General features: G+C 32.8%; 1 protein-coding gene across 9 annotated transcripts in view; it reads right to left on the reverse strand.

The window, feature by feature from the left end:
* Positions 1–224: 224 nt before the first annotated feature.
* The window catches only part of KCNT2 (potassium sodium-activated channel subfamily T member 2), a 354895-nt gene continuing 328581 nt past the window's right edge, over positions 225–26538 (reverse strand). For 7 of the 9 annotated variants that reach the window (XM_082615038.1, XM_082615036.1, XM_082615035.1 and 4 more), the window contains 3 exons: positions 25291–25591; positions 5895–5979; positions 225–1265 (listed from right to left, as the gene is read on the reverse strand). In XM_082615038.1, coding sequence (XP_082471164.1) covers positions 1154–1265; positions 5895–5979; positions 25291–25591 — 498 coding nt within the window. In that variant the 3' untranslated portion in view covers positions 225–1153. Of the gene's footprint in view, positions 1266–5894; positions 5980–22943; positions 23787–25290; positions 25592–26538 lie in introns of those variants that run through there. The other 2 variants (XM_082615040.1, XM_082615041.1) reach the window with 2 other exon arrangements.

Below are 26538 nucleotides of genomic sequence, written 5' to 3' on the forward strand. Positions count from 1 at the left end.
TCCCAACCACTGTGCCACCAGGGAAGCCCAAAACCTACTTATTTTTATTTTATGCTTTTTCCTCACAATGTTAAAACATAGCTCCTATAGATAACTTTCCAAAATTAGATCAAAATCTTTGATATACCAATTTTGGTGTATTATTTCAATACTAAAGGCATAAAGGAGGACTTTTAATGTTTTGAAATTTCTTTGTACTCTATAAAAAGTATAATTTTGCTTCTTTTAATTTTAAAGTATCTTTCTAATGAAATATACTGTATAGATATATAAAAAAATGTTAAAGCTCAAGAGTCTAATGAAAATCATTACTGAATATTTCAATTAATGCTCAATTCTTATATTAAAGTCGACAAATGTGTTTTAAGTATTCTCTGTGTTAGGATTCTTTTAGGAGAACAATAAATATTTGCTTTAGTATACTGTTCTTGGCATACAACGTGTGTTAAACATAAAGTTAGGGAAAAGTTCATGTAGTCCATATTTCTTTTTGTTTGTTTTGGTTTCTTCAGAGTAATAAAACATGCTATGAACAGCTCAAATTCTAAAATGAGTATATCATGTGAAAAGTCAACAAAAAGGGTAAAATGACTTAAAGATTCATATTCTAAAGCAAACTATGATTCTACACAAAAGTCAGCCACACAAGTTTGTCTGTTAGTCTGTGTAGAGGAGGCTGGACACTTGTGATGAGCTCATTTTTATAAAATGGCAAGTTTAAAGACTATAATAGGACACATTTAATTTTAAGTGGAGCAACAATCTTCTATGTCCATTGGGACGCACCAAATATAACTGGACTTCTAGTTTACTTTTATAAACCTTAATACTTTTTAAAAATTGGCTTTATACAGTTTGTATTATTGTCAAACAATGGTACATCAGGTTCAGATTTTTGCGTTTCAATTTAGGTTTTCAAAATCATTCCATTGATGTCTTTCAAATATTAATGGGAGGAGTACTAACAAAGCAGTACTTTAAATTTCAAAATAATCTAAACTTCTAGGAGAATAGATTATTTTTAAATATGAGAGAATTGGATATACTCCAATCTAGTTTATTTCATGCCAGCAACACTCTTGTTCTTCTAAGATTTAGAGTTGTTTCAAGCAAGATCCTTGTAGGAGAAAAAAGTCTCTTATTTTCTTTTTTATCAAAGCTGAGTTTCCTCCCGAGAATCTTGGCCTGTGGTATTGCAGATGCTGTTTTTTCGACTGGGTTCACCATTTGGTAGGTATGCCAGTGGATCGGGTCGGATTAAGTATCTAAGAAAAGAGAACAAGGCAAATAACTGTAATCAAAAAAACTAGTTCACATTGACACTTTAGATTGTTACTTTAAATTTATTCGTTCAGTGTTTAAGGTTATCGAAACTTGTCTCTATATGACATTGGTGGAATGACTTGTTGTTTATTTGGAAAGGGCTTGTAATAATTCTACACCTAAGAAGATTATCTAGATGAATGTGGATGAATGAAGAATCATTATCTTTCAGTTAGGATCCATTTCACCACCTCCATCTTTTCAAAAGTTTATGTTTTATTTTAGTATTTTATTGATTTATTATTCTTTTCTTTGGCTATTTTTCTATCAAGGATACCTAAATCCTAGCCATGATTATATTACTCAACTGCTCTTAGTGTTATTTTTATCATTCATAAATAAATTTGACCTACATTATTCTATAGGCTTTTTAATTTAAATATTCTATGATTCTACAAAATTAATGATTTCATAAATGCTCTGGAGGATATTATGCCTAGATACTATTTTAATTGTTGGGAAATTTATTAACCTAAAATTCAGATTATGCTATAGTAAGAAATTGGACAAAGAAAATAATTCTCAATTCATTCTACTAGTAAATAGGAAAATGTTCACCTGCCAAACTCACACATTTCAATAATGTTAGAATTTGTTTCAAGAGAGATGTTTTACTTCAGACCGTCAAGTGACATGAGCGTCCATTTCTTGAGCATGTCTAGACTACTGGGCTAGGTCCTGGGAATACAGAAAACCATACACTTCTGACCCCTGCAGAGGATTAACAGAGTGTAATTTATGAAACAGATAGAAAGATTAAAAAGAAATTCCAAACACCACAGAAGGACAAAAAGAACAACAGTGAATGAGGGAATAGTTTATTGAGGAGGTTGGATTGATGGCTTTCCAGGCTTAAGTGGAGACAAACGGAGAGGAAATGGGACACAGAAAAGGATGCTCCCAACACGTTTAGAAAATGAGTTTGACTTTAGAGGACTGGTTAGACCAGGAGATGATGGTAGATAAATTCAGGAAGAAACATAGAAAGCAGCTAATAAAGGACTTTAAGTTTCAGGATAAGTAGTTTCTATTTCTGTTCCAAAGTCTTCCCACTGGAAGCCACTGAGGTTTTGGAAGGGAGAGAAGGAAAATAAATATACGTAATACAACATTCTAAAAGTCTTGTTCAGGTGCAAATGCAGTTAGTATTTCATAGTTTTATAATAATGTTCGGAGTTACAAAATAAATGGAGAAACTATTTTAAAAGTGGGGACTCTAATGAAGATTTGTACTTCTCCTCTTAAAAACCAAAGGAAAAATATTCATAAAATATGTCCCTTAAAAGAGCAATTTCAAGCACTGCAGTCTATTTTCTTGGATCAAATGAAAGTTGAGATTAGCGTCCTTGGATCTATTAACTAGATTTTGTTATCCAACCACCTGCTTTATAATTACTTTGAATATCAATAGCATAGTAGATCAATGAAGAAAACTAATAGTGCACATTTAGCTTTTTAACGCCATATCACCTAGTGATTTATTGTTCTTCGAATCAAATTATTGTTGCATCTTCATTTAAAATGAACTTTTGAAAGTGATTTTTTAGAAAAACATAAAAGGTATGAGTATAATCCATTATCCCCTAAATTCATTGATGTAGCTGCAAAATTTCCTTTCCCTATTATAATCACTACTAAAAGTATGAGCCTAATAAAATAAATTACTTAAATGAATTTTTTGAACTGCTTGTCATGGTAGCATATTTTCTTGCTCCAGTTATACTAAAATTTAATTATCTCAATGCAAAAAAAACAGATCATGGCAGAAAAGAGTTCTTTTTTTTTTTATAGCAGTCAAGTTGATGTTTTAGCTTAAAACTAGTAAAAAATAATAGCATCCAAAAGGCAGAAAAGCCCATGCTTATTTTACCTGTATATATTGGAACATTATATATTTTATTTTTATGTTTCAGTTTTAAAAATTTCAGGAATTATTTTGAATTATAAAATCTCTCTGATGGAAGGATTTGTATTGATACATAGACTCAAAAGGTTAACACTATCTTCTCATGTCATCAAAAATAATCATGGAAAAGAATTATATTAGGCTCAAGAAACTTACAATTTGTTATGAAATAAAAATAAGGTAAACCCAACTTTAAATATATATATATATATATATATATATATATATATATATATATATATATATATATAGTTGATAATTTGAAAAAGAGACATATTAAAGTTGGGACTACAAGGGCAGATTTACTAAAAATTGCCTGATTTTATGGGTTAAAGGAAGAAAGACATGTGTAAATATGGACACAAGAAAAATGGAGCAGTTTTGTTGTATTACAGTCATATACTAAGTGAAGTCTCCAGAATGGGGAGTTGAAAGCCAGGTGCATCACAAATAAGATATTTTCATCTAGCTTAAAGTGCTCCAAAAATTCAGCATCCCCATTGGATATAAATTTTGACAGCCACCTTAAGAACTCTAGCAGATGGAATTACCATTCATCAGATTCCCCCAAGTTCCTATACTCTAACCAGTATCCTCAGATGGCAAAATAAAATTATTAAACTTACCTGTTGTATCTTAGGTGACTTATAAAAATCTTTTTACACTGATTTTGGGTCAAAGTTACTCCTACTGATGTATTTTCCTAAGAAGCATTTGAAGCACATTCATCTTTTTGCCCTAAAACTGAGCAGTACTCAGCAGGCCAATATTCATTCTTTTACTTTTTCTTCTTTGTGTATGGCTGTTTTTCAAAAAATTATTCTCTTTCAGTTTTATTCATTTAGAAGGTGAAAAGTAACTAGTTTCTATATAGAACTAGCTTCTTTCCAAAGCTTGGTACTGTATCTCTATATGCTTTCTAGACATTTCCACTTAGCACATTGAACAATGTACCTAAACTCCAGCTCATCAACTCTCTTTTCTCTATACCCAACGACTGCTCTTTCCTGCTTGAAAAAGTGCCTCCCTATACTGACTTGTTTCAGTGAAGCAGTAATTTCTTTTGCAATCACATAGATTTGAAATCTGAAAGCCACGTGAGAGCCCTTATTTTCCAATTCCCAGACCAATGAACAAGTCTCATTCTTTGTCTCCATAAATTTACCTCCATAGGATCTTGTCTTTACAATCCATCATCCAGATGTTATGATCAATTCTTATCTCCATCCTGCCAATCAATTCTATTGCTTTTTACAGAGCTCTTTTAAAAAAAATGGAACCCTCCAACCCAAGCCAAAATCTCCCATGAAACTGACAGCATCTAATTGCTGGCATATTACTAGCTTTAGTTCTAAATCACTTGCATGGATCCAGTTTATGCTCTGCATCACAGAATGTTCTCACTCTTCTTAGTCACTAACTTTATTACTTATTTCCAGGTTATAGATACAAACACATCCTGTGGCCCTAACACCCACCAAGACTTTTGAATCTTTGGCATTTGTTTTATGTCACCAATACAACCTGAAGTTAACTACCCTGTGTAAGCAGGCCTTGGTGCAGCTCAGGCTTAGGACCATGAACCTCAAGCTCAGACTCTTATTAGGAATTTCTCACCTAGGTTTACACCTACAACTGTCAAAATACCTTTGCTAAAATCCTGCTACTTTCTTGCTCATATATCCAAGTGCTGCCCATTGCCTATAAGGTTGAATATCAATTCCTTATTTTGTCATCTAAGGTCCTTCCAAAGCCATGTTTAATATGTTGCCAATATTATGTTTAACTAATTAACAACAGAGATGTTAATAATACAAAGCTTTTACTCTGGTCAAACTGGGCTCTGTAGTATTGCCCGATGGCACGCATTATGCGATGCCCAGGCAGTGCATTTTCTCAAGCCATCTCCCTGTTCTAGAACGTCCCCTCCTTTCTCTCCACCTGCACAAATTCCATCTACCCTGAGTGTCTAGTTCAAGTCCGTCGTCCTTTGTAATCCCTGTAGCTCACAATAATGAATCTCCTGAATTTTGAAAAGCACCATCTCACTTAATCAATGCTTAAGTCATGTGACAAACTCATATATATACTGCTATTAAAAGTTTATGCTTAAATTGTAGTTTTGTTAATTAGAATGTAAACACTTTGAAATCAGGGAAAATGCCTTATTTGTTTCTATAGAGCACACTTTTAAGGCAACACTAGTACAACTGAATATGCATAATACATAATTTTTGATGAATCAAATTACTACCATAGATCCTTTCCTGATATGAGTTTTGACCAATTTTACCTTGGCTTTGAGAAAGTCTCAGGTATTTCATACTAGCTAGTGTGGGATATTTTAGGTTTTCCTTTGAGCTGATCTCTTCTTATTCCACATATTTTCTATTATTTGTCCAAATGTATATTTGCTCACAAAATATAAAATTCATGCTGCTTTTTCCTTCTTTTATAGCTCTGTCATCCTACAATGCTTTTATATAGTATTACACACAGCAATATACAAAATACATTTCTTTATTGAACACAAAAATTAGACTTTGATTTCCTAAGCATTTGTATCACAAGAAAGATAAGGGCTTATTATGGTGGAAATAAAAATATAAAAGTAAATAAATCGGTGGTTGTCTGAAAATACATGCCTTATGTGAGATCAACTTACACAACATCATTCAGCTCTAGTCTGGTATCTGGAGATGGGTTTATCAGGATGTAGGAGAGGGTACTTTGATGATCGTTCATTTCATCTAGAAGATAAATAAATGTCAAGTTTGTTATACCACTTACAGAAAATTACAGGAATTATTTTAGAGTGTCTTATCTTCAAACCATAGAGCTGTCAACAATAACTTGCTCTAGTTTTGTCCACAGCAGGATTGTGTATATAACTTTGGCTATTTTCAAATTACTGCCACTGGAAATATCTGACAGGTGCTCATTTTTTGTTCCAATAGATGTTAAAAATAAAGTATCTAATTCTGTTCAGAACAACCACAGTTATAATCTACCTTGTAAGCTATTACACTGAAAAAGTATTTCTGTTAATGAAATAGCTAGACAGGATGTTTACTTAATTTATTATGATTTAATAATTATTAAAAAAATCGTGCTTATAAATGGTCATCCCAGACAGGAACATTCATGTGGGAATTCTGTGAAAAATCATCTAATGTCATCATGTTTAAAAAACACAACAGAAATGTACCTAAAAAGCATGAAGGCCCTAAATACATTTGACTTCCTTACATGATATATCTGATATAAGACATGGTAATGTTCTTGCCAAATGCAAAGAATCCCATGGAACAGAATTTAATTGTAAGTTTTAAGGGAAGTGTATCATGGGATCCTTTGTTTTTTCTCTAAAACAATACATATTTTAAAAATAAAAAGCTGTGCCCTTTAAGTTTTGTCAATTCACTCTGAAAACATCATCAGACTTCAAGTATGGAGAACTGAACTGGCACTGAAAATGAAAAGAAAATAGCTTTGGAATTGAGATTTTTTAGCTGCTAAGGCTATGAGAAGGTGTAAATATAAAGCCATGTGGACACATACTCAATAAATATTACTCTTCCCAAGGGTAAAGTTTTTAGGCTGGGAGGGCACTGTTTCAAATCCTGCTCTAGAGCCATAGTACTCATCTAGATACTACAGTTGCAGATAAGCTTGGTTCCTAAAAGTAGTACTAAATTTTTCAGTTTGATCCAAAATCTAAGAATATATTTCATACTAATAGAGATATATCAGTATATATCAAGTATATATCAAGATAGATACTCAAGTAACTGCCTAAAATTAAAGATCCTTTTTAGGCCAACATAACTGATCCTGATAATTTCCTACACTGGAAAATATATATTATTTTCATAAAATAACATCTACCACTAGGTTTAACTAGAAACCTGTCACTTGACTGTGAAAGACAGTAATTTCGGTTATGATCTTTCAAGTTGATATCCAGATGTGCCTTATTCTTAATCTATAAATGAACATCCTTATCTTACAAGGCAGATAAGCTGCAGTATAATCGAACCCCCCATAAATTTGCCAGTAAAGCTATTATAATCATAAGATTATAAAAAATTAGTACTCAAATAAAGGAATATATTTGGTTGCATATCCCAGGGGCAGACACAAGGAACTGTATCCTGTCATGGGGATAAGGTTGCCAGGCAAAATAGAGAATGCCCTGTGAAATCTGAATTTCAAATTAAAAATTAACTATTTTTTAGCATATATATATATATATATATATATATATATATATATATATACTAAATATTATATGTAACACGCTTATACTAAAAATCATTTGTTGTTTATCTGAAATTTAAATTTAACTGGGAATCTTGTATTTTTACTTGCTAAATCTGCCAATCATACCTTGGGGAGGGGGTGGATGGTTAATTCAATCAGCTGGAGCTTGGAATTCCAATGAATATATAACGATGAGCTTACTCCAAATAAGGTGCAATTTCAACTCAAAGCATATTGTACTGGCAGATTACCAGAATCATCTTTCTACATAAAAAGTAATTTTGACTTATATATTCTTTCTGAGAAATTTCCCTCTTGTGTGAATTTCCACAATAGCTAAACAAAAGAACAGAGGTTAACAGTGCATTCTGGAGACTAAAGCAGGATGCCCTGAAATGTGATAGGTCATTAGAGAATCTCGACCTATTTGGCTATGTATAACTCAACTTCTCATGTAAACAATGGCACTGTTGAAGCCTCTTATGTAAAGCAGTGAACATTATTGAACAGAGGCATTAGAGGGAAAACAATTTTAACAAATAACTTCTCAGTTAATATTGATACTCAACACTTCTCCTTGATTATTAACATGATGTTGTACTCATTTTTGTTTCTGGGATGAAGTCAAAATCTTATTGGTGACTTGGTATGCCTGTTACAAATGTAAAAACTGTCTAGATAACTGAAAACTTTACAGAACTAAATATAACTATCATGTCTGTTCAAGTAGATAGTTTGATTTTATCTTTCTGAAGATTTTTGTTTTTCCATGGACTCCAGGAATTGGAGCAAACATTTTGCTGATGTGCTCAATTCAATGATCCCAAAAGGTTTATATGGAAACATGGGTAATATCGCAGTCAGAATTCATCACTCCTGGTCTTTCCTCACCCACCCCTCACTGACCTCCTCAGTGTTAACAGAATTAAAATAAATTGCTGAGTTCAAAGCTGTTCTCTCTTTCCTTCTGATGCCTGCCTTGTTGTAGGAGTCACCCTTGTCTGCTTGTTCTCTGCCGTGCTGCTCTGTCTGGAAGTCCTACAGTTCACTCTCTTTCACTTTGTGACTTTAAGAATTAGACAGTGAGCTTTTAAAAGCACATTGCAGTCATCTATCAAAATCACATTCAACAATCTAGTTTTATCAGCCCTAAGTCTGGTATTTTTGTCTCTACCAGTTATTCCCTACATATTTTTTAGTTATTTCTGAATTCTGGAGGGGGAAATATGGTAAGTTTCCTGTATTTTTAAGACCCTATCATAGTAATCACCGTTGGTGGTGGCAAAGACATGAATGGATTAAATCTCTTGGGACTTCCCTGGTGGTCCATTGGTTAAGACTCCACGCTTCCAAAGCAGGGGGCGCAGGTTTGATCCCTGGTCGGGGAACTAAGATCTCACATGCCGTGCAGGCAGCCAAAATATATATATATATATATATATATATATATATATATATATATATATATATATATATATATATGCAGATTGACCCTCCATATCTGTGGGTTCCAAATCTTCAGATTCAATCAACTGAAGGTCAAAAGGCTCTTTACCACAAGTATAATAACATATATAGCGAAGAAAATAAATTTACTTAGGAAAATTTGGCTCATGAACCAGAATCGAGATTTTATCTCCTACCCAGCAAAAATATCTACTAAGGAAGTCTACTGTGAGGATACTCAATGTGTTCTTAATAAGCAATCTCTGACCTTGGTAAAATAAAATGCACTATATCATTTAAAGTGTCTTATAGAAATTATTGTTCATCATTGACATACTTATCTTAATAAAACTATTCTTCTTTGAAAAGTTGAAATAAATGAAGTAGAATACTGAAAACTTTAAAAGAAGTTTGAGAGTCAAGTTAAACAACTACTAGTAGTATTTACCAAGAAACTTCTTTTGCTGTATTAATTTGCATATGTAATTATTCAATCGAAATCTTCATATAGGAAATACTCTGCATAGATTGTTTCAGGTAAATGTATCATAACAGAAAGGATATAGATGTATATTCCTATTGTTCTTACATAATAATTGATTGAGTCCCTTTCCACACACATGAGTTTCATATTTTTGTTTTGTTTCAGTTTTTAAAACATCCCTTTTGAAGTATTTTAAAAGCAGTTTTAAAAGAGGAGAATAAAATTTGATAAAATAAATTTAAATCTTACATGTATTTGTGTAGGTTTTGTTAAATAAGACTGCCAAAAACACACATTCATTGTGTATTGTTATCAGAGAAGCATTTCAAAGAATACAAAGATATCAATGAAAAGCTCTGTTAAGAACAAAGACCCTGAAACCAGAGGGCTTGCATTGAAATCCTGGTTTCCCAATTATGCCGAGACCTTAGGCACATTACTTAATTTCTTAATCTTTCTCTGTTCAGTTTCCTCATCTGTAAAATGGGGTAGCAATAGTTTTTTGTCTTAAACCTTATTATTAGAATTAAATGATAAATGAATAATAAGTATAATTTAACATTAATATATCAGAATAAATATACAGTTCTTAGAATCAATTCTGATCCAGAATATCAAGTGCTGTATAAAGGTTTCCTATTATTATCAGAGCAGGCAAATTCAATCCATAACTTGTAAATAATAACTGTACCTATATTGTGATATGAAGGTGTTGGCATGCAAAGACAGGGGAAGAAAAGTTTGCAGACAAAGAACCCCAAATAGGAAAGACTGAAACGGTTGAGTTTAAGTTGCAGAAAGCAGGTCCTTGAGAATGGACTAAACAAGGAGGAGTTAGTTGGAGACATGTCAAAAGGGCAAGCTGGGTCCAGACCCTGAAGAGCTTTAGAGACCTTGATCAGAAGTTTGAATTTTAGTCTAAAGGCACAGGAAGCCATTGAAAAGTTGTAAGGATGGGAGGTTTGGAGGCATGATCTGATTTCATGTTGAGTATATCACTTTGGCTGCTCTGTGGGAAATGGACTTTGGGGGGGCTCAAATTTGCTCTCAGGGATAGTAGGCAAATAGTACAGAAACCCAGGGAGAGATGGTGGTGGCTTGGGAGCAATGGAAATGCAGGAAATTTAGGAGGAGGGAGGGAAAGATAGACGGAGAGCTTGAGAGAGCAAGAGAGCCATAGAGAGAGAAAGGGAGGGGAGGGGGGAACAGAGTGAAGGAGGGAGGAAGGGAGGGAAGAAGAGATGGAGATGTTTTAGGATGGACACCACAGCATATCTGAATTCTGATGGAAAAGACAAGTAAAAGGGAAAAAATTGGTCTGTACCAGCGTGAGAGCATATTTTTTCTTCAGTGACACAAGAAATACCAGAGAAAATACTCTCCATTGCACAATGCTTATCTCCCCAACAGGGTCCAGTCCTAATAACTGGTAATAGCACATCCTAGAGATGATTTCCCTTTCCCCTCACCTGAATTTCCATCTATATTATGTGTTATCCACCTATGAAACACATTAGTTTTTCAGTGCTGATTTAACTGGTTCATGTATTCCAGTTTAGTATCAAACTGTGTTTATGAGTACAACTATTTTGTTCATTTTACTGAACTTACCAGTGTATTTTCAGGGAAGAAAATGTGGCTAGAGGTATGGATAAAAGTATAAATATATTTAACCACCTCTACTTAAAATGATTTTCATTACCTTTCGATAATTTGGAACTACTTTATGCTACACAAGATAAAAGCAAGAAGTATACTCTCTTAACCTCCCTACATATAAACATCCAGAAATCAAGATGAGATGAAACAATTAGCCAAACAAGAAGAATGATATAAAGCAAAGCTTCAGAAATCACTCATTTTCAACTGTCATGAGCCTCCCCATCACTTACTAGCTTCATACACAAAACTAGTTATTTTAGACTCAATTTTCCTTTAAAATGGAGTATTTGATATTTCTTAACATTTAAAAATCTATATTACTACCTTGTATAAATGGTAAAAGACTAAAATCCCCTTGCTATTTTTTTAATGTGATTGATAGAGAATTCAAAAAAAGTGAATAATGTGTCTAAAAACATATTATTTCTTCAATGGTTCAGGTTCAGTTTTGTTTTTTTTTAAATGCTTTCTCCACTGCCCCACCTCCCCTAAACAAGTATTGACCTTTAGAGCTATTATGTGTCCCTAGTGAATGGAAACTGCTCAATAAATGCTAGTTTCTTTGAAAATACTATTACAATACTTTACATTAAGTGATGTGGGCTGAAACAGTACAGATTGTCTGCAAAGTAAAAAACACAGGTACACTTTAAAAAATAGAACATTAATTACATTCGCAAATAATGGGTTCAATATATTTTCAGGTGAATATTTCTAAATTTAAAACTATGATCTAGCTGATAATCTGAAAAATTATACAGAAACTTTCTATACAGAAACTTTCTATACAGAAAGTCCAAAAGGTTTTGGAAAGACCTTATTTACTTTCATTTTAGTAGTTGGATACACTACTTTAAACTTAAAGGTACTTCACCTGAAATAGTATCTGAGATTGAAGAAAAATGTATTGAACATATTATCTGAACAATTTAAGAATAAGTATATAGCATGTTTTTCAGTTTTGCAGCTAACCTGTAGTACCACCATATGACTTACTAGAGGCATTTTTATGATTAGTTGATAATCATAATTTATCACATGATATTCATTATTTTATTCTCCAATTTAGTCATTTAGTAATGTTAACTGGGCATGATTATAGTCACAAATAATTCTAAATCTGGGGACATCAATGAACAAGATAGGCAAAGTCTACAGATTTACCTTTAACAAGTTAACTGTAAACTTCCTATATGATTTTAAGTATATCATTTAAGTTATCTTTGGATAATCATCATTGTTCTGTTTATCTCATAGACTTATTGGTAAAACAAAATAAGAAATTTACTAATTCAAAATGCACATTCAATGAGTTTTGATATATGCATAGAATAGTGCAACCTCTACCATAATTACAACATAGAACATTTCTATAATGACAAAAAGATCCCTCTTACCCTTTTGCAGTCAATTCCCACCTTTCACCTCCAACCCCTAGAATCACTGATTTCTAGGAAAAATAACTCTGCTAAGATCTTACAGGGTGTTTCTGTGTGGCTTTTTTTTTTTTTCCCCTCTGTGTAATGTTTTTGTCAGGCATCCAAGTTATTGTATGGACCTACTTTAATATTAATATAGCCACTCCAGTTTTCTATGGATTTGTGATTACATGAAATATAATTGTATGCTTTTACTTTTAATCTATTTCTTTGTTCACATTTTAAGTGGGCTTCTTTTAGGCAACACAGAGCTGGCTATTGCTTCTTTTAATCCCATCTGATGCCTTCTGCCTTTTAATTGAAATGTTTAGTCCATTTATATTTACTATAGATATCGTTGAGTTTAAATCTACCATCTTGCTAGCTGTGTTTCACTTGTCCCAGATGTTCTTTGCTCCTCTTTTCTTCTTTCCCTGCCTTCTTTGGATTAAATGAGTTTTTAAAAAGCTCTTCATAAGATCATTCCATTTTATTTGCACTATCAGTTATTAGTTATATCTCTTTGATTTAGTTGTGTTGTATTTTCTCTAGATCATGGGTTGGCAAATTTTTTTTTTTTCTGTAAAGAATGAAATAATAAACATTTTAGACTTTTCAGGCCATATGAGCTCTGTTTTACTTATTAAACATTTTAAACTGTAAAGTGAAAGCAACCATAAAAAATAAAAAAACTAGCAAGAATGGTTGCTTTTTTTTTTCTCCAAAAACTGGTGTGCTGCAGTTTGCTGTCCCCTGCTCTAGGGTCTAAAGTATACAGCTTTAACTTTTCAGTATCTACTCTTAAATAATACACCACTTCACATGTAATATAACAAGCTTACTACATTATACTTCTATTTTTTCCTTATTATCTGAGTTATTACTGCCATAATTCTTTGCTTCTATATATGCTATAAAACTTACAATGTTTGTTATAAACAGTAAATTATCTTTGAATAAAATTTTAAAAGTAGAAATGTATATTTTACATTTGCCCATATGCTTACTTATTTTGTTTAGATCTAACTTTCCACCTGGCATCATTTTCCTTCTATCTTAAGAACTTCTTTGAACAATATTTTTAGACTGCAGCACTGCTGTTGACAAATTTTCTCAGCCTTTTTTCCTAAAACCGTCCTTACTTGCTTTTAGTTTAGAAAGATATTTTTACTATGTATAGAGTATTAGGTAGACTATTTTTTCCAGTACTCTAAAGAGTTTCCCAACTGTGATTTGGTTTGAGAAGTTTCTGACAAGAAGTTCGCTATTATCCTTTTATTTGTCTCTCATTCAAAAAAAAAAAGATTACTTCTTCCTCCGGCTTCATTTTATTTTTTTTCCCAAAATGTTCTTCTGCCTACATGGAAACACAATAAGAGTTAAGTATACTGTGTTGTCCGGCTTCTTTTGAGGTGTTTTATCATTGGCTTTCAGCAACTTTTTATATTGTGTCTTGGCATTATTTTATTTGTTATATTTATATTGCTTGAGTTTCACTGAGCTTCTTAGATCTTGAATAGAGTCCCCATCAAATTTGGAAAAAAAAGTTGGTCATTATTTCTTCAAATATCTATTCTCTCCCTCCTTCTGGTACCAATTACATGCCCCACAAGTAACTAACACTATTTTTTCAAGGTTTTTTTCTTTTCTTCTCTATTCTGCATTTTAGATAGTCTATTGCTATGGCTTTATGTTCATTGATATTTTCTTCTGCAGTAGCTATTCTTACGTGCATCCCATCCAGTATACATTTTATTTTGAATACTGCATTACAAATTCTAAACTCTAATAAGAGTTTCATATCTTCAATTTCTCTCTTTATTATTCTCCTGTTTCCCTCTACCATCTTAAACATATAGACAATGTTGTAATAACTACCTAATATTTGTGTTTTCTGAATCTGTTTCTGTTGATTGATCTTCTTCTACTGGTACAGGTCATATTTTCTAATTTGGAGTCCACTTACATGACTTCCAGCCTGTAAAAAGCTTAACTCATTTGTTAACCTTTTCTCAGGTAACAAAGTTATAGGCTATTTTTTTCCAACATCTGCACACACTGATTTATAGTTTTTCTAGTTATTTAAATTGAGAGCATAAACAGTCATCATAATTGGAAATGTCTTCTTACTGTTTCAATGCATTTAGAAAGCTCATTATTTGCTCTCATTGACTATTTATTCTCAACTCATAATAAAATGTTGGAATTAAAAAGTTCACTCAAACAATTAAATTTTCTTCTCAATGACAAAAAAATATTTTATTTTATTCAAATGGCCACATTTTTCTTACACTTATGCCAAAACACAGTACTTGAATTTCCAGTTGTAAAGCTAAAATATATGTATATTTAAGTGCAATTAAGTTAACCATGGTGTTAAATTATGCAAAAATATTCATATCATTGAGAAATTAATGTTCTGGGAAGGATATGATACAACTCTATGAAACAAAACTTTATAGTTTTACTTTAGGGATATATGGAAAATTCATTGCAGAAACAATTTCATTTACCATAAAACATTATCAGCTCAGCAATTACTTCCTTTGAAAGCTTCATTACTTTATCTATTAAGAAAACCATTGAGTTTGCTTCTTTCTACTAACATTCTATATACAGAATGAGATTAACATAAAAACCATGGATTTATCCTTCTGTGTCTGCTTGCCACCTTGTGAGAATGGGTCAGTTCTGGAGACATTAAATCGTCCATTTTCTAGAAATCTATACTGGCAGTATATACTGATTGTACATGTCAACACTATTGTACTCATTTATATTGGGAGATGGAAAATGATATATTTCAAAAATCAATAAAAATCCAATGTCAATTTCTTTTGAAATAAGAAATTGTTATTGAAGTCATTACAGTGATCTCAGATACTTATATTATTCCTCCTAAATACTAAATGTTGTAAAACACGCTAGAAAAATACCTAGCTTTAATGCCTTTTCCCTCTTTGGTAATTTGTTTTAGGATAAATTTGTAAGTAATCTTTTACTAGAAAAAGGTACCTGACCTATTGTTTAGAGTTTGGGGAAATTTTTTATTAAAAGCCTATATGAAAATGGTCAATGATTAATAAAAGAGTCTAAAAATAGAAGTTGATGGTTTTACTATTACTATTACTGCTATTATTACTACTACTGCCATAACCATATATATCATACATTTGCGTGGGAATAACATTCCTTTCTTGTTATTTTTGCTTGCTTCTATCCCATAAGAAAGAGGATGATTAAGAATTAAGTCACCATATTAACTATAAGAAAAGTTCTTGGTTAACCCATCCATTATTTCAGGCAAATTATGAATTTACTTAACAAAGAAACGAAGGCTTCCTGATGGATGTAATGAAAGCCATGTCTAACTAGAAGTTACTCTTTGTCACTTAAAAGGATTTCATTTTTTTCTCCCTTGGCATTCCCTCATTTACTAACAGTATGAAACGTAAAACAAACCATGTCAAAATCAGCTAGAATCTGTAGCAGCGGTCACACCAGGAATACTTACTTGCCGATTTATAATATGAAAATATATTATATTTTATATAATACAAAATCTTATAATATAAATATTGAATATTAAAAATATGTATCATTCTAAGTGCTAATCATTAAGAATCTGTTAACAGTTTTTAAGAATCGTTCTTAGGGGCCTCCCTGGTGGCGCAGTGGTTGAGAGTCCGCCTGCCGATGCAGGGGATACGGGTTCGTGCCCCGGTCTGGGAGGATCCCATATGCCGCGGAGCGGCTGGGCCCGTGAGCCATGGCCGCTGGGCCTGCGCATCCGGAGCCTGTGCTCCGCAACGGGAGAGGCCACAACAGTGAGAGGCCCGCATACCGCAAAAAAAAAAAAAAAAAAAAAAGAATCGTTCTTAGTGAGTATGAAAGCCAAATAGATTGTTGAAGAATAATGCCAGTTATTAACAGAAAGAAAATAATAACTATATATTTGCAGCACAGTTTATAGACTGAAAAATCTTTTGTCACATGCATTCTATTATTTCATATCTCACCCCTTTGGAAGACCTGATTACCCTTATTTGATTGTTGAAGAACATGAAGTTCAGGGACACAGTGACTTACCCAAGGACACATGGCCAGTTAGTATATAATGCCATGACCTTTGAGGTAAATAAGTTTTTAAAAATTATATCGAAGATGTTTTCAAAAAAATTTCAATGAAAAGCAGGAAGAATTTGTAGATTCTCATGTTATTTAATTTCCCAAGACAAGCAGGTCCTCAAATTCTGTCTCCCAAACCCTTGGGGCCAGATGTGTACCAGAACTGAATTTTTTAGATTTAGAAAGTAATATTGGACACATAATGTATTTCATGTAATACACTCAGTTGGGCCTGAAGCAACAGACAATTTCATATTTCTGTAGCAAACATATGAATATTCACAATAAATCTGATAAAGGATACAAAGAGTTCAAGCAGTTTGGATCAGGTTCAGCATTTATACAAGTTTTAGTGTCAAACCTGCTTAAAAATTCAGTCTTCAGAAATTTTGGATTTTAAAATTGCAAGTGAGGGATTATATACCTGTTATCTCATTAATGTCTTTTGGGGTATAGGTATATGTTTATCTTAGTTAATACACGCAAAAGCATTTATAGTATTTCAACCTAACCTGTAGAGATAGGCATGTCAGGAAATATTGAAAATGTTATCCTCTGGTTTTTAAGAATTACCTTTCTTTTGGAATTGAATACTATAAAAAACAAGTGAGAGGTAATCCTTGCCTTCAGCAAGCATGTTTAATTATCAAATATTAATTTCGTAACTTTTTAGAGTTTAAGCATTCTTTTATGTGTTTCTTTATGATTTCCTATTATTTGAGATATAATTAAGTTTTTCTTTAAATAGTATAAAAATAACTTTTCTAATCTATCATTTATAAAGCAGCATTGTTCTACAAGTTTGATCATTTGAAGTAATTTTCATGCAAACACTTAGTTGAAAGCTAAATTCAGAAAGAGGACAGAGAAAGAGAATCCAGGAAAGGATATTCCCATAGATAGAGCAGGGAAAATAAGAATGCTTTGTATGTGACAGTGTTCTCAGAAAAGGGGTAGAGAAGGAGAAATGTGTGGAGAGTAAATGTGAAGTAATAATGCACAGACATGGAATGTAATTAGTAGATAAAAGAAAGAACACAAGAGAAAAAGTGAAGACTAAAAGGTGTGTGTGTGTGTGTGTGTGCACGTGTGTGTTTCTGTTGGGATTATGGGAAGGAGACCTGATTTCCTTGGAAGAGGAACTAAGAGAAAGGAAATGGAGAAACATGAAAGATTAGGAAAGAGTGGGATTAGATCACAGAATCTGGATTTGAAGGAGCCAGGAAGAAGTACGATTAAAAGCACGGGAAAAGAATCTTTCATCTGGAGGAAACAAGTTAATTATGAAATTAATTCAGAAGAAGCATCCAAATATAGCTAGGCAAATATTGAAAAAGAAGAGTGCAGTGCTCCTAGCCCTACCAGATATCAAAGACTCTAATTAAAACAGTAGGTGTTTTTGTCAGAAGAGGCAGACAGACCATTGTAACACGACAGAAAGTATAGAAATAGACCCAACAGCAAGTACAAATTTAGGATCTGCTAAAACAGGATCTAAAAATCAATAGAATGGGCTGTGCATTTTAATAAGTGGTATTGTATAACTAAATATGAAAAAATATCCTAGGTAATACAAAACTGTGTTCCCTTGCTCACCATATATACCAGGATAAATTCCAAACAGACGGGATATTTAGATGCAAAATGTGAAACCAAATAAGTAATGAAAAAAAAAACATAATAGAATTTCTCTCTAAATTGGAAGAGAGAAAAGTGTTCCTATTACTTAAAATTGATCAGTAATAATGCAAATGATTTAAAAATTGGATTAGGGCTTCCCTGGTGGCACAGTGGCTGAGAATCTGTCTGCTAATGCGGGCGACACTGGTTCGAGCCCTGGTTTGGGAGGATCCCACATGCCGCAGAGCAACTAGGCCCGTGAGCCACAACTACTGAGCTTGCGCATCTGGAACATGTGCTCCGCAACAAGAGAGGCCTCGATAGTGAGAGGCCCGTGCACCGCGATGAAGAGTGGCCCCTGCTTGCCACAACTAGAGAAAGCCCTCACACAGAAACTAAGACCCAACACAGCAATAATTAATTAATAAACTCCTACCCCCAACATCTTCTTAAAAAAAATTGGATTAAAATATAAAATAATAAAAGTAAAGGAAAAAGACTAAGCTGAGAAAGAAATATCTGCCATTAATATCCAAAGTTCTAATTTACCTAATATATAAGCACCTCTAAAAATACTAAGAACAAAAAATAAATCTATAAAAATTAGCTAGGTATAAATAATTCACTAAAAATGCCTCTTAACCACATGAAAGGATGCTTGACCTCATCAGAATAAGAAGGCATGCTGAGATACCACTTTAACAAATGTATTAGATTGGCAAAACATGCAAAAGTCTAACAACACATTCTGTTGGCAAGGTTTTGAGAAAATGGTCTCTCATACTTTTCTGGCAGAAATGCAAAATCATACATATTTAAGGAGGAACATTTTTCCAGTAGCAAAATTATATATATATATATATATATATATATATACACATTTAATCTTTAATCCAGTAATCTCACTTTTAGATATCCACCCCAAAGACACACTGAGAAAAAACACAGAAAGATGTAGGCATATGCCTATTAATTGCAAGACTTTGTAATTAGAAAAGACAGAAAGGACTAGCTTAATAGACTATGATACATTTATACAATGGAGCATTAGGCAACTGTAAAAAGAAATAAGTATTTCTATATTCTACTAAATCAGTGATCTCCAGGATGTACTGTTAAGTGAAAGGAGCAATGTGGGAAAAAAAGAAAGGAACATATCATGCTACCATATATATTTTTAAATTTATAATTAAAAATGGAAGGATAAACCATAAAGTTAAAAAAGGTTACTCACGGAGGAGAAGGAGATTGTGTGGCAGTGACAGGGACAGATGTTAAATTTCTTTGAATACAACTTGTATTAAATATTTCTCTTTGGACTGTATACATAGTTTACATAACTAAAAAACAAAATTAAATTTTAGAAAAAACAATTCTTAAACACTGAAAACAGAAATGAGTCTAAATTTATATCCAATTGATAGTATAACCACATCAAGAAGAACTTTTCCAAGACTTAGAATAGTTTTACTAAACATCCCTATTGGGCTAGTCTATAAAGTAAAGAATGCATAAAAATGCATTTTTATCAATTATAGTGTTAATATTAGCATTATATTATATTCTGAGACTGTTTTATGTATATTATGAAAAATACAATATGACTTTTTTATAATTCCATCATTTCTATTGTTATTGACAAGCAGTAATCTAGGTGTAGGAAAAAGAAAGTACAGATATAGGACAGAAAAAATTAAATAAAATCCCTAAAGCCTGCATTTTAATTGTAAGTATCCATATGAACTGGTGAAATAGTTTACCTATCTATCCTCTAACTATCTATCTATCTATCATCTATCTACCTAATCTTTTAGCTCTCTACTGAAAAACTCAAAAAAAGTGACAAACACAGTAAAAATGAACATCTCTGAAACTTGGTTATAATCTCGAAATACCATTTCCCACTAAAAGAGACAGAATCCTTGGAGGGCTGGCTTATTTTAGGTGGGGAGCATTTAGTCCTACAGAGAGCAAGGGAAGTCGATCACAGACAGTTGATGTCATGACAAAAGGACACAGGAGGCTATTTAAAGAAGTTCCCACTGACCAAATTTAGAACAACATGATGAATAATCTAATAACATACAGATTAAAACATATAAAATACATTTAAATCTAGGAGTTCATAATAATAACAAAAACGGTTAAAAAAAGAAAAGGCAGGGAATAAAATGGGCCAATTTAGAGTGGAAATTCAGAGTCTAGGAAACCGCAGGACAGAGAGTGAGTTCCTTCAAGAAATAGATTGCAGTAGGAAAAATACAAACTGAGGGAAATGAAAAATGATTTAACAAACTTGTCACCCATCTCCATGCACAAACCTTCATTGATCCTAATTTAAATAAAGTCTAAAAAATTTATGACATGTGTGAGGTCACTGGAAATTTGAACAAGTGAACACTCGATGATATTAAAATTATTTTTAAGTGTAAAAATGGTAGGTGGCTATATTTTTTAAACTAATACTTAAATGATAGATCTACTATCTATATATTTCAGTATCTACTGAAATATATGAGGTCTGAAATTTATCTGAAATTAATATGAGACATGAAGGAAGTTGGTGGTCATATACATGGAAGAAAATAGGCCATGAGTTGATAATTGTTGAAGCAGAAAAATGAGTATACTTTTCTTTCTACATTTATTCATGCTTGAAATTTTCTATATTAAAATTTTTTTTTTAATCAAGAATAAGACAGAAAGGTTAGTCTCGCGCAGAAAGGACACCTTTTCCTCTGAAGCTGCAAACATTCTGGCTTATTTTTAAAACACTCACCCTTCCACTCTTGCCATCATTCTCAACAGACGATTATACCTCTTACTATCACGTGAAATATTACTCACCTTCCTGTCACAATAACTACGTGTTTATGCAGTTTAAAACAGCCATCTTTTCCTCACTTCCAAATATCTAAGCAAGGGCTCCAACTGTGATCTCTTTCCTATATTTTCTTTCAACTTCTCCACTGGTGGCTTAATCTTATTTAAACATGCTCTTACCTCTCTGACCTTAAAAAAAAAAAAAAGAAAGAAAAATAGTCCCTCTTCCCTCTCCACTTTCTCATCCAGATTCTTTCAGAATTCTCACCTCTCCTTCACAATGAAATTTCTTAAAAAACATCCACTGAGTCAGATAATAGTTGTCTTTCAAAAGACATTTGTCTTCTTAAATATTAGATTCAGGCCACTGAAAATGAAACATACTTGTTTGCCAATGGGACATAGTGGAAATGGTGTATGCAACTACTTGGTAATATCTTTTAATTGAGGAGACAACCCTTTCTTCTCTGGTCTCTGCCTCCTTCCTCCTGGATGGAATTTCAACATGCGTCTTGTACCATGATATGACTTTGGCAATGGAAACAATAGATCATGGAGCAATAAGACAGAAGACTAAATTTTCAATATCTTGAGGTACCTAATATATGAAATCCACTATATCTAGATCTTAATTCATCCTAAAGCTACTTAAATCTGGCTTTCACACATGCTATCCAACTGATACTATCCTCACCAAGGTCAACAATGACATATCATTATACTTTCTGCACTATTATTCCCTCCCATTTCTCTACTGCAAAATTTCAACATTTTTTTCATATCATAAAACACATAGGACATACAACTTTATATTACATTGGGGTAGCAGACAAACCTGCTTATGACTAGAAGTGACCAGCTTCTGACCAACCCAGGCCACACCTGGCTTTGAAAAGTATAAAGAATCAATGTAACAATAAAACATGTAACCAACTGATAGCATATTATTGTACTATGACACATCTTTTGGGTAATTCAGTTCTAGACACTTCAGCCTCTTGTTTTATAAAGAAAATACTTCTTCCCTTAACATTCCAGGAATGTATTTTCTAGAGTTCTCTTGTAGTCCTTCACCTGGGGTTATTCCATCTACTTCTATGACCTTACTCAAAATCTATAGGCTGATGACTCCCAAGTCTATATACACATCTCATTTGTTCTCCTTGAGCACCAGACAGCAGAAATCTAGCTTCTTATGGATCATTATCCATTTGAAGTCTTCCAGGCACTCAAATTAAATGTATTATCTTCACCCCAAAGTATTCCTCTTCTTCTAAGCTCAGTGAATGTCACCACCATGCACTTACTTGCTCCAGCTAGAGCCCTCAAAAGTCATCTTTTGACTCCCTTTTCTCTCCTTTCTGTCTCATATCCAATAGGTCAAAAGAAATCTATTCATTCTCTTGAATCAGGTGACACCTACTCAAGAAAAATCAGATTATGACTCGTGGTTAAATCAATCATCATGCATTGTGTATAAAGCACTTAAAAATATTTCAAATCTTTAAAGCGCTACAAAATATTGACACTAATGTAGGAAAAATAAGTGGTGCAGTGGATACACAAAAATATATGGAGTCAAAAGTCACAAGTTAAAGGACTGATTTGAGTGTATACTAGGTTGGGAGACCCAAGTAAATCGTTTATATTTGAGACCCTGTTTTCTCTTCTGTGAGCACTCCATTTGTTCATGTAATCAGCATGCGGCTACTGGGTTCCTATGTGTCAGGTAATTGGTTTAGGGATACAAAGATTAAAGAATGAGTAAGACATTTCCTTTTTCCCAAAAAAAGAAAAAAAAAAGGCAAACATGTAAAACAATAATTGTCTCATAGCATGTATTCTGCTTGAAGACAGCATTGCCCCCAAGGGTGCAAAATGTGTTGGTTTGTTTGTTTTTTGAGGTGGGCAAAAAAAAATTACTTTTTTTATGTATAAAGCACAGACACACACAGTACTTAGACAGATACATGGTAGATCTGTGGGATTAGCTGAGTGCCAGTTCTGGGCTAAGCACATTATTAGTCATTATCCCATTTGTCCTTCACAACAAAACCTACAACATAGGTATTATTATTTCTATTTCACAAATCAGAAAATGGCCTTGAGAAGTTAAATAATACAACAAATCTACCGGCTGACACTAGAATATAAATTCCATAAATGCAGAGGTCTCATCTGAATAGGTCATTGGTCTATTCTGAGTACCTGGAACAGTGCTTGACACTAAGAAGGCAACCTAATAATATCTGCTGAATGGATGAATTATTGTGAGTTAGGGATAAATGGAGAAGTTCAGAGGCCAATGATGCATTAGATTCCAAATCCTGTTTTCATAATCGCTATGTTATTGGAGGGTCCCAATACAGGACTTAGAATGGATTGATGGATCTATGGGTAGATAGATGGATAGAATGGATGGAGAGAGAAAGAAGGAAAGAAAAGAGAAAAAACGGTGGACAGTATCTGTTCTTCCTTCCTGTAAGAATTAGCATGAGAATTAAATTAATAAACTTACCTAAAAAAAAAGAGAGAATGGCTAAATGCAAGGTAACTGATATAAGTTTTATTAGCAATAACATAATATGCTTCCCTGATGATTCTCCCATGCAGTCAGTTCATTCATCTTGTGTCTCTCAGAGTCAAACTCTTATTTGCCACACTGCCTTCAGGACTAGCCTGGGGTTATAATGTTCATGAAACACAGCTGGAACTTGGATAGATAATCACTTATTAGAACTTTAAAAAAAAGAAAAAAATACCTGTATAATAACTAGAAAGAGTACATGTAATTATAGGACTGTAAGAAGTACAATCATACTTCATGTCATTAAATTGGCAAAGAGCTCCTAATATAATTTTTAAATTAAGATTTTTTCTTTTAATTTGCCTCAGTATAAGACCTTTTGTGCTTATATTAAAATTATTCGTCATGAATGAGTCTGTACTACATTTTAAGTAAGTGAAATATAATTATGAATTTCAAGTACCTATGGAATCCTGACTTCAACATATTTCAAGTTTATGTCCTCGAGCAAGATTTTTTACCTCCTGAACTTCAACTTCTTGAAGGGCAAAATGGGACAGACATCTAATCAGTGTTTATAAGGAGTAATAAGAAAATATACATAAAGCACCTAACACAATTCCTGGCATAGATTAGGTACTCAGTAAATATGCTTCCTTTTCTTGTTCAAAGAAACACAGGTAACTTCTTTTAAACTCCATCCAATTCAATGATTAAAATTTCTCCCTATGTACAGTGTTTCAAGTTGAGACTTTAATAATAAAGATGAGATGGGGGCAAATACAGCATTTATTCTATGTTATCCTTAAAACCTACATGATACTGACATCTTAGCTCCTGATTTACCCGTTATGTATATATATACATATATATGTATATATATATATATATATATATATATATATATATCAAACTAAAACACCTTATTTATTATTTGATTTTCTCATATGTTGACTAAATTTCCTTTAAATAAAATTCTTATAGTGATAAATGACATATTTTTAAATTGTCTTTGCATTATTTATTTAAGCTGTGCTATATGCAATGTATCTATATTACAATCACATATCAACATAAGAGCATAACAATCATTGGGACATATCTGCACTGTATGAGGTCAAGCAGTATTTGAGCTTCATATTAAAGCTTTTGAAGATTCTTTGTTTCTGGATCACAACAAACTGAACAAATTTTATAGAAACATTTTGGTTCATCTGTGGCTCGTCCATTTAGTTACTTGCCGATGCCACAAGTTTATTTTATCCCAGGCCCTAAAATAAAATGTGGTTTGTGTGTGTGTGTGTGTTTGTGTGTAAAACAGACTTTGAAGCCAGACAGAACTGGATAAAATCTCAGTCAGGCTAGTAACAAACTAACTAGCAAGTTACTTGACTTAGTTTCCTTATATCTAAAATGGAAGATGTTTTGTGAAAATTAAAATTAAGATAGTTCTTGTAATGGGTTCAGCACAGTGTCTAGAGACCTGAGCAAATACTTAAAAATTTCAGTGCTCTCTTTTTAATATCATTGTTATAGTTGTCTCTAGGAGATTAGACGTGTTACTAGTCCCTTCAAACTGACCTGTGAAACAAAAATGTGATTCTTAAGTTACTAAATTAGAGCCAAATGTGTTACAACTAACTGCAAGAAATCACAAGTCCACATCATACAATACTTGTAAAGAGCATACCATATCCCACTGTAGAAAGACCCAAGTGTTTCATTCTATTTTTCACAAGTTCAGCAAGCTCTTGTCTTTCTGACCTCCTGTAGAGGTTCAGGCGCTGCTGGGTTATTTTCTCAGCTGTTTTACCGGAGTGTTTGGGACCTTTTCTGCTCAGTCTTCGGGCCCACTGCATGCTCTTCCTCCTTAGCAGGGGATGGTCAGACTGGTCACTGGATGTTGAGTTGCGGTGGTTACTTCGGTGGTGACCTTGCTCTTTGGCATCTTTGGTGTCTTCCCACTCTTCCACACTGATGGATATTTGAGACTTTAAAAGAAATGCATATTGGTAATTAGACATTTTAGGAATCATGTAGCCTGGAGTTATATTCTTATTTTTTGCTAATATCTTAATATAATTATATATCTCATGAGAGTTTTCACAGAAAGAGCAAAATCATAATCATTGATACTAATTTTCTGTTTCTAAAAAATTAGAAAATATGTTTTTTGAACTTATATTTGAACCAGATAAAATATCCTTGCATCCTCCAATATGTTTCTTTATAAAAAGAATTTAATATTTCAGAAAGGTAGACGGTGTCAGATTGATAAAATATATGAGACATTCTTTTCCACACCTCACATGCACACAGGACACACACACACACAGCTGACTATTCAACTTCTCTCAATTTTTTATAGAACAGTTATTCATGTCATAGGTTATTGAGCATCTGTGGAACAAAGTGGTATTTTAAAATAAATCAATTCACCCAGCAGTTTGAAAGTGTTTGTAATCTGGATTAGTGGCTCCCTTAAGAATAGTTTTACAGCCTTAATAATAGACTTAAACTGTGCTAGCTGATTTATGTCTGAAGACATTCTGAACTGTTGCTATAGAAAACAGAGGAAAATGAAATCACTGGAGATGTGTTGGTTGAACCTTATATGAAAGAATTCCTAAAAAATGTTTTCCATTAAAATAGGGTAAATTATAATAATATTTGAAAGATCATCTAAATTTAAATCTACAAGCACCATGGCTAGTAACTCTGGGTCCCCTGGAAATTTCTTTTTATCAGTAAAAATCCACAGAAAGACGTTTCTCCATTTTCAATAAAGACTCGGTTTAATAAGTTCATTTAGTCTGTGGTCTAAGAAGAGATATAAAATAACTAATTACATTGTATTTAGATGTATTTTCAGAATCACAGAGATAATTAAAGAACAAACAATATTATGGTCTAAAAATTTTGGATTTGGAATCAAATG

This window comes from Mesoplodon mirus (genome assembly GCF_964341445.2).
Source record: "Mesoplodon mirus genome assembly, chromosome: 3".
In the NCBI taxonomy this organism is placed as follows: domain Eukaryota; kingdom Metazoa; phylum Chordata; class Mammalia; order Artiodactyla; family Ziphiidae; genus Mesoplodon; species Mesoplodon mirus.